Raw genomic sequence first — 13,295 nt, 5'->3', positions numbered from 1 at the left:
ATTATTTATTGATAACAGTCATTTCGTATTTGGTTTTAGATTCGAATTAAAAACCCTCAATGAGTGAAAAAAGCAACTAAGCATTTTGCATTTCTTTCGAATACTTCGCGTAACCTTCTGTTGATTAATGTTGAACTTTCTCCATGGACCACCCAAATTTTCTCACGGACCATCGGTTGCCGACCGCTGCCCTAACGCGCAATTAACCGATTACCCCTGGAAGTCGGTTTCTTACAGAAACACAGCTTCACTGTCATCAAATGTCACGGTACGCCACTGATATATCCTATATTTAATATATAATAAACGAATTTATAAATAAAAATATGTTACTCACGTAAAGGTTCAAGAGAAGTTGTACAGCAAGCTCCAAGCTGAAATAAATTTTCTTCTTCTAAGCCAGATTCTTCGTTTTCGATTAATGATAAGATCTTTTCTTCAAGGTCTGTTAATGGAGTACTTCTTTTCCTTCCACCTGTTGTAAAGATATCCTTTCTTAAAGCAGCCACTTTACTTTTAGTTCGGGAACGCCACAGACTCTCTCTTTTTTTTTTTAATGTATCCACTTAGATCAGTAGACCATTGGCTAGACAGTTCACTTTATCTCTTACTTCTTGCCATCCGTCCCGCAAAGTATATTTGGAAACATTCCCTTCCAAGTCTCCTTTAACTAAATATGTACGCTTTTGCAACTCGATTATCAAAACTTCCATCTGTTCCGAGGATAACGTAACTCGAAACATTTTGATTACCTCGTGCCCTATGTTTTCTTATTCTGCATTTTCGAAAATTGTACAATTTCATTGGTTAAAATTCTATACCGTGTTGCGCGTGCAGATAAACAGGACATTTATAATAAACCCACTAGAATCATGACGTCACCAACAAAGGCGAGATTATCACCAATGACCATAATCGCCACTCGTTTTGACGTCAATCGTGAGCGAAAGGAGAGACGAGAGATAGATTTATCAGGCGCAAACCCACGAACAACAGACAATTACCAGTGTTGGAGCTTTACGCATTCGGCGGGCATTGGTGAGTGCAACCAAAAAAAAAATAATAATAATAATAACGTCAAATAGTTACATAATAGTAGAAGAAATTTATTATAAAATAAAATTACAAAGTTCTCTCATTTCAAATTCAATAGTAATGCAAATAAAATAAAATGTTAACATGAAAAGCTAGGATGACAACTTTTACAAAACCAATTGAAAGACAAAATAAATAATAGAATACTGAACTAAAAACAAAACACAGGTTTTAACATAGAAGCAAATTACATTAACAGAACAATTGTATTATGATTTCGTTAAAAAGTTTGTTGCCTGTACATTATATTCACAAGAAATATAACAAGCTCTCAACTGAAATTATAAGTTTCTTATTACAAATTGAAAAATCTAAAATCGATAAATTCTGTTGCTTGTCTTTTGCTTACAAAATCAATTTTGGTCACATTTTATGGTTACTATTATTAAAATATAGTGTTGGAGTGCACAGAGATAAATCTTGTGCATGAAAACTTTACATCAGGTACACTAAATGTTGTCAGAATCAATATAGTTTTATTAATTAAAATCGTTATGAACGCAACTTTCGATTATTAAACTAAAGATACGAATATTAAATTAAATAAATAAAAAATTTACAAACTAAAACTCTCATTTTTACACTCTACTTCCACTTGACAGTTGTTTGAAATGCAAACAAATTTATTCTTCTTCCAAATGAATTATTCATTACTGAAAGATTTTTTTACAAATATCAAAAATGATAAGGAATAAGGAAATTTGTAAAAAGACTTTTTGATATTTTCTCAAATAACATAAGAACTGAGAATAATTTCTGATTCACACAATATGGAAACATGTATTGTGGTAATATCAGAATACATTCTTATTGCGAAATTGGTTGAAATTAAATATATGTATGTATATATAATTATGAATATTATACATCGTTTGTTCTTTCATAAAATCAGATAAGTTACAACGAAATATTATTTTAAATGTAAACATTTTATGCAAAATTTTCTCTGTAACCATCTACCACTTTCAGAGACATGAAAAATATCACATTTCTTTCTTTGAAGTTCTTCTCCCAAACATGTGAAATACCTAAATTTAATTTTGAATGAGGAAAATGGGGAATATAATTTTCCTTCTATTCAAAGTGTTTTCTCTTCATATGAATTTTCAGATCAGGTTTAATTTTAAATCTATCGTCACAAATGGAGCAACGGAAAGGCCTTTTATTATTATTATGGTGAATAGCATTGTGTACATTTAGACGACATTGAAATTCAAATCCTTTCTTGCAGATATTACAAAAATGATGAAATTCTTTACATTTTTCTTTCTGATGAAATTCTAAACCTTTTTCAAGTTTAAATTTCTTTCTGCAAATATTGCACTCGAACGGGAATATTTCAATGTGACATTTTTGATGTCTGTATAAACTACAGTGGTGTTTAAAACTTTTCTCACAAATATTGCAACGATAAAGTTTTTCTGCAATGTGAGATATTAAATGCATCCTTAGAGCATCTTTATATTTATATTTATTTTCACAAATGGCGCAAGAGTATGGTGTTTTGTCAGAATGTATGAGTTTATGATGCTTATACCCACGTCTATTTATGAAATCTTTTTTGCAAATTTCACACTTAAAAGGCTTCTTGTAAAAATGATATTTACAATGTAATATAAAAAGCTTTGTCCTTCTATAACTCTTACCACAAAGGTTACACGTGTGAATCCTGAGAGGTTTCTTCCTCCTCGTCCTCTTCTTCTTGCGCTTCTTTGAGCAACTTTCCTGGAGATTTTCTGACTGTATCGTAGATGAATTAAGAGGTTTCGTTACTTCTTTATGTCGAATGCCATGTTTCGTTTCGTGCTTCTTCCATGTATCTTCTGAGAAAAATGGTTGTTTGCAGATACGACAGGAAAATGGTATCCTCCTAATGTGCATGAAAAGATGACGCTTCAAAACAATATTGTTTGTAAAATATCTAAGACACATTGTACACTGATACTTTCTTTCATTTATATACTTTTTACAAATATATTTCTCTGTATGAGATACTGCGGAAAGTTTTTTTCTAGTAGAGGTAAGTCTGTATTTATTCAAGCTTTCTCTCCTCTTATAAGCATTATCAACATTGGATGAAAAATAATCAGAATCATAACATCCTGTAAAAATTAAAATTATTATATAATAATTTTTATAAATCGAACATTTTCTTAAATACAATATTTTATAATTTTCCTTAAAATTATATAATTTTTTTCTATAATAAAATCTCAACAGATGACGCCACACTGTATTGTTATTAATAGTATAAAAGTTATTTTTGAAGTAAAAGCTGATAAAAGCCGGGAAAGTTAAGCAACTCGTTGCTAGATTTTTTTTTTGAATATAAAAAAATGAAGATCTTCAACGCCATGTTTATTCGTGAGTGAACTATATAAACTTTTGATAATGTGTGTAAAATGTGTGAGAATCTGCAGAGTAAAGGTTATGACTCGAGACCCGGTTAACAATTAACAAAAGTTTAATGACTTAACGTAGAGGTTCAATACAAAAGAGAGCAAACAATGCCTACGCAGGTAACTAAATAAACACATCGTATCGAATTTAGAATAAGTGCATAAGATCTCTAATTAATAGTCGAACAGTCTCTAGCTGTATTGTTCAAACGAGGTAACAGCGAAGATCTTTTCTCTGGGAAATCAAACCTATTGAGTTTGAGCTTCCAGAAATGAATAATTTTTAAACTTGGGAAGGTTAAAAAAATTATTCATTTCTGAGCTGGTCGAAAGCTGGGAGTCGGGATCGTTGACAGACTGAAGCTTGGCTTACTATATCCTAAGAGATTGTCTGCCCGAGCCTGGGATTCTACCCGTTTATATCTGCAATTTCCCTTCTATCAAGAGTGTACGTCTTTCCGATGTGACAAAGTGCACAAACTGCGTCACATGGGCAGAGGGTGAGACGGCACTACAGATGAATCAACAGCAGGCAAGATAAAATCTTGCCACGGGAAATAGGTGGAAGCTTTTATTTCCCTTTGTCGTTCGTTCTCACAAACGATTTTCACACATAAAAACAGTTTATTTGCATTAATTATTAAATAAAATGTAGAGACCTTATCTAAACTTTAAAGTAAGGCTTTTGTTCGTCTCCAGACTCTCACAAATGTGATTTATTAAAATTAAAGGAAAATAAATGTAAATAATTGGTTAATATTTCCATTTATATTTCTCCAGAGTTATCACTAAACCACACATCTCATACATAGTAGGTTTGGTTGTGTAGGACACACACCTCACCTTCCTCGACCATACATTTAACACTGAGAACTTTGACATTGCATCGATCTTTTGTCAAAATTACATACAAGTTAGGTTATTATTCGAAAATTATTTATTTCTGATCAATTATTACATATAAAGCAATACAATGTCTACAAAAATGTCTACAATTTTTTCAAATGAAGCCCAATTATCACAAACGAAATAACAGACATAAAATTAAAACGTTTCTGCCTATTCTCTTGCACATTTAGTATAAAAAGTACGTATTGTATTTAAATTGTTTCGACGTATTTCACACACAAAATTTTATTGTTAAAAGTGACTTTTTACATGAAGTTTTAAAGAGATAAACGAACAGAATTTCTTACCACAAACATCACATTTCTTAACGCCTGAATCGGTATTTATTTTTATATGTCTATTTAAATCAATCTTTCTCCGAAATGTCTTATTGCAAATTTCACATTTATAGTTTCCTCCCGGATGATGAGCAGTCTTTTGATGAGTTTGGAATTTCACTTTTGATGTAAACTTCGTCTTACAAACGTCACAAAAAAAGTGTATTTGATTATTGTAAGCGAGTAGATGCCGCTCGAAAGAAGAAGTACTTACGTAAATCCGTTTACAGATATTACATTGATAAGGTAATCGTTTGGGGTGTATTTCTAAACAAGAAAATTGCATATGCAATTTTAGTCTACTTTCTGTTTTAAATCTGACTTTACAATGGCTACAAAAATGCTTCTTCCTTTGATGAGCAGGTCGGTGCCTAAACAGATGAGATTTATCGTAAAAACCCTTCTTACAAACGTCACAAACGAAACGAAGACTGTCTTTATTGTGAGAACTTTGGTGACGTTTCAACTCGGAGATTGATACAAAACGCCTGTTACACACCTCACAAACAAACGGTTTTATGTCAAAATGAAATCTCTGATGAACGTTTAAAGACCTTTTAGACGAAAACTCCTTTTTACAGATATTACATTTTTCAATATGGATTTTCTTATGAGCTTCTAGCATATTTTTAGTTTTGAATGACTTATTACAATATCCGCAACGAAACATATTCTGATGTTGAAAAATTCGGTGTCTGTCAAAACTACTTTTGCATTTAAAACTTGTTTTACGTATGTTACAAAAATTCTTATCACTTTTATCTTTGTGAGTATTTTCATGTCGTCTTAAATAGCGTTTTGTTTTAAAATACTTGTTACATATCTGACATGAATGCTTTAATTCTTTATTATGAAGGATTTTATGAAGCGTTAAACTGTGTTTTGTTTTAAAACTTTTGTTACACACATGACAAGAATGCTGTTTACATTCGTCACTGTGAGTTTCACGATGCATTTTTAAATAGCCTTTCTTTTTAAAGCCCTTATCACATATATCGCATTTGAAAGGTCGCTCTTCACTATGAGTAAGTTCGTGTTGTTTCAATATCGATTTACTTTGAAATTCTTTTTTACATATCTTACAACAATGAGATACAGGTTGATGTGTTCTATTATGTTTCTCCAATTGACCTTTTGTATTAAGTAGCTTATCGGAAATGTCACATCGAAAGTATTTCCTCTTAGATACTTTACGTTCATTTGATGATGATGGCAAACGAAGTTTTCTATGATCAATTTCGCTTTGTTTTTCTGTGTTGTGTTCTTTCTTGTGTCTTCTCAATAGAAATTGCCAGGAAAATTTCTGATTGCAGGTTGTGCAGCTAAATGGTTTTTTTCCAATATGAAAGTACAAATGCGCTTGTAGTATTCTCTTGTTTACAAAAGTCTGTTTACATAAATCACATTTGTGATTTTGTTTAGAATGAGATGAACGTGTTACTCTGAAGTATTTCCTCTTTATCTTTCCTTGGATTTTGTTGTATTTTCTAATCGAAGGAACGAATTTTGTCTTGTTTGCTGTAGACTTATTCTTCTTTTGTATTTTTGAATTCTGCTGAGAATCGTATTCTTCGCTCTCTTCCTGCTTAACTGAAATTTGAAAGTTAAATACAATAATTACTTAATTTACTTTAAATTAAGTACTTATTGTGTTTACATAACTTAACAATAATAATAATAAAAAACATAGCATATATTTTAATATCTAAATTTAAGTAATATTAAAATGTAAATGGTAAGAAAACTTGTGCTATCTTAAATACACAATATTCCTTATCTACTTACAAGTTTTTCTGTATATTATATCATTAAGTTATTAAATTTATATAAAGTTTTTCACGTTAATAGCTTATCTTTTGTTTCTGAAAATAAATCGTGTTATTTTGTAGAATCGATTGCTGATGAATTAAACGCTAGAAATGTTTTTATCAGAATTCCGAATGGGTCTCAGTATTAAATTCTTGTGAAAAATACTCGTAATAATTGTTGTAATTAATAAAAAGACAGACATTCCTTTACTATATTCGTTTACTTTCCTGGTAAGAATGTAGATCGGTCAAGTTAATTAATGCTGAAGATTTCTACTTTTTTAGACTCAGAGGACCTTGTAACCTTGAAAAATAATAAATAAATGAGTTATTTTTTCCTTATAATTTTGTTCACCCTATTTATAGCCTTATTGACAAAAATTTCTAAAATTTTGCAGGAATGTTTACTTGTTAAAACAATTAATGCTATTAAATTGTGGTTGTTAAAAGTCTAAGGGATGGGATTGATAATGGGGGTCGTATGTATCTTCAGTAGGGTCGGACTTAATGACACTTTTTTCGGTATTTCGGTTTACAAATTGTTTATAAAACTCATTCCTATTCTCAAAATTAAGACATTTGCTATTTTATAATGATTAAAAGTATCAGTTTTTTAAAAGAAAATATGAGAACAGATGGCTCCACCAAAATTTTAAAGTCACATACAGCATATACATATAGGCTATATATATATATATATATATAAAATTTGATCTTTACGTAAGCATTTAACAAATAAACTTGTTACTTACTTTGTGCGCTCGTATCATTCCTGTTAGAGTTTCTGTCGGGAATGAAAAATTCGTTCTTCACAGGCTAAAGAATTTAGAAACAGAAAAGAACATAAAAAAAACATGTTATACTGGAAAATAATTATGTAAATTATAAATGTGTTGTTGTGTATTAGAAAAGTGCATTAAAACTAAATTATTTCTTACATATTTTGTACAAATTATTAATTTTTTTCGGTTTGATTTACGGTTGAATAAGGGAGTGCGACATGTGGGCAACCTGCTGAAAGGGGGTGTTTACGGAAGTGTTTCTAAGGAAAACTGGCCCCTGTTTGAGTGTTGCGAAAGTGAAGAAACTCGGAAAATTCTCCCATCGACCAGGAGCGAAACCACAACCAACAACCAACGGTACTTTTATCAAGACTCAGGGTTCTCCGAGGAACCGTGGGATTGGAGCACACGTGTTATAATTTTTTAATAAATGTCAGACAAGGAAAATTTCAGCCTCTCGTAAAACGAAAAAAATAATAATAATTTGAAAAACGAGACGTTTTAACGAAGGAAAATTCTTGTACGGCAAGAAAAAAAAAAAACATCATTGTTTAAACTATCAGTGAAAGTCTCAAAGTTCGATCAACATCCTTTGCTGACAGCCGAGATAAGGCGTCAGATGAATGCCAAAGATTGACCTTTCTCGGCGTCCAATCTGGTCTCATTTCACTGGAAACAAAAAAGTAACCAATCGAAAAAGGAAATTCGAAGATATAATTCTTTAAACACCCCGAATTTCAAAAACAAATTCGGATGTTCCTCTTTTCAATTCACAGTTTCACTTCTCTCGACATCGCTGATTTACTCGAAAAGAAATCGTTCGAGAAGGAACACACTTTATAATATTCTGTAAAGCATCCACTTCGGCTCAAAATGAGCGAGTTATATTGTTAAGATATTCCACCATATTCTCTACCATCATTCATATGCCGTCCCTTATCACTCGTTTATCTTGATTTCAATTGTCCTCTCCCCTTATCTTCCATCATTTCGGCAACTTCACAATCGTTTATTTTATAATAAATATGTTCATATTATTATAAACTTAAATTATCCGAATATTTACCACAATCGCTTTTCTGATTTTACTCCTTTAATATAATTTTAGTGTCTTACAAATTCGAGGACGAACTGACTATCAAGTTACCATTTCACCACGTGTCTTGGTCTGTTCATGGCTCGATAAAGCCCTGGATGAGTTTGAAACAAACACTCGCCCCCACCAGTGGGCGAGTGGTCTCCGTTGCCGCTCATAGCGGTGACCAGACCCTAAAAACTGGGAAGTTCGGTCGTGTGTTCGCGCCGCGATCGGACAGGCTGGCTGCTTGGAGTTTTCCGGGTTTTCTCCTTGCCAATAACGACTGAATAGGAGGCCAGTTCCCCATAAAAGTCCTTCCGGAAGGCATTATTTCCCGCGCGTACGTATAGGCCGTTCGGATACGGCTGGCAAATCGGTCGCATAGCGATCATACACACACAAGTCTACTCGGAGAAAGAGCCTACATTGAGCTAAAATCTCCATATAAACAACACCGAAGAAGAAGAAAGAAAAGAAACGAACACTCAATGTTTTTATCTCTCGGACTTTTATCGTGAGGAAAACCATAAAATTACGACTGTTTTTTAATACAGAATACACAAAAACTTACAGCATAATTGTATAAAATTAGTTTTATATTTACCTTCTTTTTCGATATAATGCACAGAAAGTATTATGCAAATTAACTTATAAAATGTGTAAAGTATTTAAAAGTTTGTATCACTTACCTTTAAATCTTCGTATTCGTATTCAGTTTTCACTTTAAAATTCAATCTTTTCAAAACGACTTTGCATTCTGATTTTATGTCATTTTTAGTGTCACATTTCTCCTTTTTTATTTCTTTATTCTTACAATCTGTATTAGAATTTTGCAGTGTTTTAGTTTTAAAAAAAATTCTAAGCAAATAATTGAAATAAATAAATAAAACTGACTTTAAATTTAATAATTTTAAATACTAAATGCCTTAATTTTCAGTACAGAATGAATTTTTTTAAAAATATTATAGGTTAATCATGAGTAAAATCGTCATTAATTTCCGACCCTACACAAGATATGACACACGATTCTCCCTTTATCTCCCACTCTCTCGACGTTTATCTACCAAATTTTAATAGCGTCAATACCCGAAATACATAAACATACCTTTTAAAGTTTCAGTAAATTTTGAGTATGTAATTTTTTAATAAAGAAAGAGGTCCCTATAATATTTACTTGTCACAATACTTAAACTGAGCCCCTGTCACTAAGACAAAAGGCAGGGATAGCCAGTTTGTTTTTATCGTGGATATTTTGGCTGAAATTTGTAAAAATTGTAGACTTTTAAATTCCTACCTGAAAAGTATTACATAGATGACAAACACAACTGTATTGTTAAGGGAAAGGTATGGTGTACATTCTTGCTAAAAGTAAGCTTGGCGCTTCGAATCGAATGTAAAAAAAAAAAAACAATAATACGTGCTAAAATCTTGTAAATAAGCATGATATTATGAAAAAAAATAAAATATCTATACGGGGAAACAAACCCTAGGAACTTTGACCTTTCGACCTGGAAGTTTCACTAGCAACTCACCGATAACGAAAGATGATTTGTTTAAAATTTAATCTTTTTAAACCCGGCAAATTAACTTCGTCACACAATACTTTATCACTTTTTTCGTTAAGATAAATCACGGTTAGATAGTAAACACGTGTAATTACTGTATATGCTGAAATTTACTGTCACGTATAGGGTAATACCTGTTCAAACCGAAAACCTGCATAAACAGCAAGAATTCTTCAACATACAGCTATTTTCTATGATTAAATAAACCTGATAAACCGGAAAAATGTTCAGTTTACTCAGGTTTTACTGTATTTTGTTTCTTCTATTCTGTTTTATTAAAAAGACCACTATTTTGTTTTCTATAATAATAAAACACTAGTTTAAAAAGAGATTTTTTTTCTGTTTTAGGATACTGATAAATTGAATTGAGAGCTTTAACTCTATCAACACCAAATATCTATAATATTAAAATATATTTAATTTCATATGCACCGTGTATAAAATATTTGCAATGTTTATGAAATATTATCAACTTAACTTTTATATAAATATGAATTTATTTATATTTAGGTTTTAACTCTTTTTATAATCAATAGAAACATATTTTTATACCGTAAGAAGTATGAATTCTCTTACCTATTTCGCTATTACAATAAGAATTACTCCAAATATTAGAATCGCTTGTGTTATTTGTTAAAATTAAATTTTCATAAGTATTTACCTGAAATAATTGAAAAAAAAATTCTGTTTTATTATTGGACAAGTTAATCTTTATACAAAAAATAAATAAAAATAGTATTTAAACTAAAACATAAAATTCCGTTTACTTAATTAAAATCTGCAGCATTTTCATACGTTTTTCTGCTAGAACCACATTTCTTTACTCAAAAGGATCCAAAGTATAAAAAGTTTAAATAAATTCCTTGTAAATTATTCTCACATAGTATTTCTATGATATAAAACATACAAAATACACCCGTTCTTATTAACTATTTAATTGTATTTTTCGGTTATTTGTAATTAGAATAAATGCCGTTCTGGCTTACAATAAATGTGACATTTAGGAGCTCTCCCATTGTTCCAGTTTGTCTAAGTTTCCGTAATTTGTTCCTTTCTGTGGACGTTTAAATAAATGTTATCCCCGTTAATCCTTTATGACTTCACGAATAATAATACAATAAGTAGAAAATAAAACATAGAAGAAACTTTGAAATAAATATAATAAAATGCATAGACTGTATAAAATTTAATTAATAAAATAAACGAAACTATACTAAAGATCAACCTTTTTCCTCCCCTTCAGTTCCCGAAGGAAAATGTCTGAAATCAACACTTTACGTAGGATTTTCCCGATTCAAATTTGCCCTGGTTCCATGAAATTATAACGCACCACTGTTTATTTGTTTGTCTTATGGATTACAATAGAACAGGGGTTCACAATGTCGTATTGTGTTTTCTTGTACATAAACATTTTACCTCAAAATCGGTAATCCGAATAAAAACCAACAAAGATTAGGTAGAAGTTTGTTATCGAAGTAAGGAGAAATGTAAATGCTTAATATGCAACAGTGTTGTGTCAGTGACAAACAAACACAATGTCGAACGTCATTACAAAAACTAATCACAATTGTTATGAGGTTAAAATAATTAACAAAATTCGAGCAAATCTTCCAACGTTGAAGATTGTTTACGATTGGGATTATCATGTTACACTCGCAACTGTGAGAAATTAGCAAATAAAATGCAGTGTCAAAGATCGCATTAATTAAAATTGTAACGTTTTCCATCGTAGTAATAAATTTAAGTAAATAAACTTCATTTTAAAATTTTGGAAGGCGTGAAGTAAACGTAGAAGCTTTGTAAATAACGCTTTTAAAGCAAAACTAGAATCGTAGAATAGCACCGATAAATGTCACATGACAGCTTCGTACGCGTCCGCCGTTCGATGTGCCGCTCCGCGACGAAAACAAGTTTAAGCAAGGAATTTTCGAACGGTGCACACTCGGTAAGTATTCCTACAATTTTTTGTTTATAGCATATTTTATATGGATTATTCCAAAAAAATTATACGTATTTTGGAAATGTTCGAGTCACGTTAGTCTAAAATCGATTAATTTTAAGAAAGAAAACCTTTCAAACAGCCGTACCCCTAAACTGCACAAGTGCCTACAAAACGTACATTTTACTCACCTGTATATTTTTATGTTCTAAAGGTTCTGATTTAATTCTTCTACAAAATGTTTTGGTATCCGTATTAAATTCTTTCTTGTAATTCTTTAAAAGAAACTTTTCATCACCTCGGTTAAATATAAATTCTGAACATTCATTTTCTGGCTCTACTTTTATCTTCATTTTCTCAGTTTAAAATATTCTCGTATGTCAAGAATCTGTTTTCAATGAAAGGCTTTAAAACCGTCGAGTTTGAATTGAGATTTGTTTAAATAAATAAATAAAATTCGTATAATAGCAAACACTTACTTCTCCTGCTTGAATTACATCAATCTATATCAATTAATAAATATCCACAATAATTTCACTGAAATTTTAAAGCGAGTAACAAAGACAAACTCAGAGAGAGTAAACAAAAAGGTGCACACTCAAGGTTAATGCGAGAAAGTCTAGGGGTAACACGTCACCAACTCACGTGACAGTTTGTAGCTAAGAAACCCACGTGATATATGGCAAACGATTATTCTTAAAACCCTCCTCGTTTCCATCACTCGTATGGCAAACACCGTTGTTACATCGTCAGTCCTTTTTCTTGGGTTTTGAGCTATTTTGTTAATCTACCTCTTCCTGGGTCTTTTTTCTTTTATTAGGAGCATTGATGTTATTAAATTTCCATCCTTTAAGGTCGACGGTATGGAGAGTTAATGGGGTTCGTGTGTATTTCCATTCGGATCACACTTAATGATGATTTTATTTGTTAATAGCATTTCTAATGATTTAAAAAAACTCAACACTACACACAAGATTAAGCTTGTTGTCGTTTTATAATGTTTTGAAAATATAAAGAGATTTTAAATTAAAATATGATAAAAGATAGAGCCATCAAAATGTCTCTCTTCTACACTTCTACAAAAACAACAATTTCTACCAGGGAAATTCAGGGGAACTGCCCTGTGGGAGGGTGACCTTATTTATAAGCACAGAACTCCTCCAATAAGAACTGTCAAAACAAAGCCCTCTTCTGACATGCGAAGGAAGTTGAACGGTTTATCGCAGTTCCCGAGGTGGTACTGAACGGTGACAATAGACAAAGTTTGAAATCAATTAAAACCTTTCTGTTTCTTGTTTTGAAACGGGTGTGAGGAAACATTGCCTTCAATTATTTCCAAATTTGTTAGTTTCTTTAAAATATTTTTCTAATAATATTTCTGACAAAAAAAAAAAAAAAAAAAA

General features: G+C 31.2%; 2 protein-coding genes across 3 annotated transcripts; both read right to left on the bottom strand.

Moving 5' to 3' along the window:
• Window positions 1–1,991: 1,991 nt before the first annotated feature.
• On the bottom strand, window positions 1,992–3,180 carry LOC111637869 (zinc finger protein 525-like). The gene has a single exon (XM_023383461.1). It carries the CDS (start codon window positions 3,025–3,027, stop codon window positions 2,170–2,172), a length of 858 nt encoding a protein of 285 aa, XP_023239229.1. The 5' UTR covers window positions 3,028–3,180; the 3' UTR covers window positions 1,992–2,169.
• A 1,328-nt stretch (window positions 3,181–4,508) lies between these two features.
• LOC111637868 (zinc finger protein 431-like) lies at window positions 4,509–12,519 on the bottom strand. 2 transcript variants are annotated; one of them, XM_023383459.1, is made up of 6 exons: window positions 12,372–12,519; window positions 12,084–12,297; window positions 10,530–10,614; window positions 9,078–9,205; window positions 7,281–7,344; window positions 4,509–6,310 (listed from the first exon to the last, which is right to left on the bottom strand). In XM_023383459.1, the coding sequence occupies exons 2-6, from the start codon at window positions 12,243–12,245 to the stop codon at window positions 4,635–4,637; spliced, it is 2,115 nt and encodes a 704-aa protein (XP_023239227.1). In that variant the 5' UTR covers window positions 12,246–12,297; window positions 12,372–12,519; the 3' UTR covers window positions 4,509–4,634. The 2 variants fall into 2 exon arrangements, with proteins under 2 accessions (XP_023239227.1, XP_023239228.1); XM_023383460.1 differs by having other exon boundaries at window positions 12,084–12,280.
• Window positions 12,520–13,295: the final 776 nt, after the last annotated feature.

Source organism: Centruroides sculpturatus, unplaced genomic scaffold (genome assembly GCF_000671375.1).
Source record: "Centruroides sculpturatus isolate CEXI.00-Female unplaced genomic scaffold, Cexi_2.0 scaffold1050, whole genome shotgun sequence".
NCBI classification, from domain to species: domain Eukaryota; kingdom Metazoa; phylum Arthropoda; class Arachnida; order Scorpiones; family Buthidae; genus Centruroides; species Centruroides sculpturatus.
The sequence above is the reverse complement of the archived record's forward strand: the minus strand, read 5'-3'. Positions and strand labels throughout refer to the sequence as shown.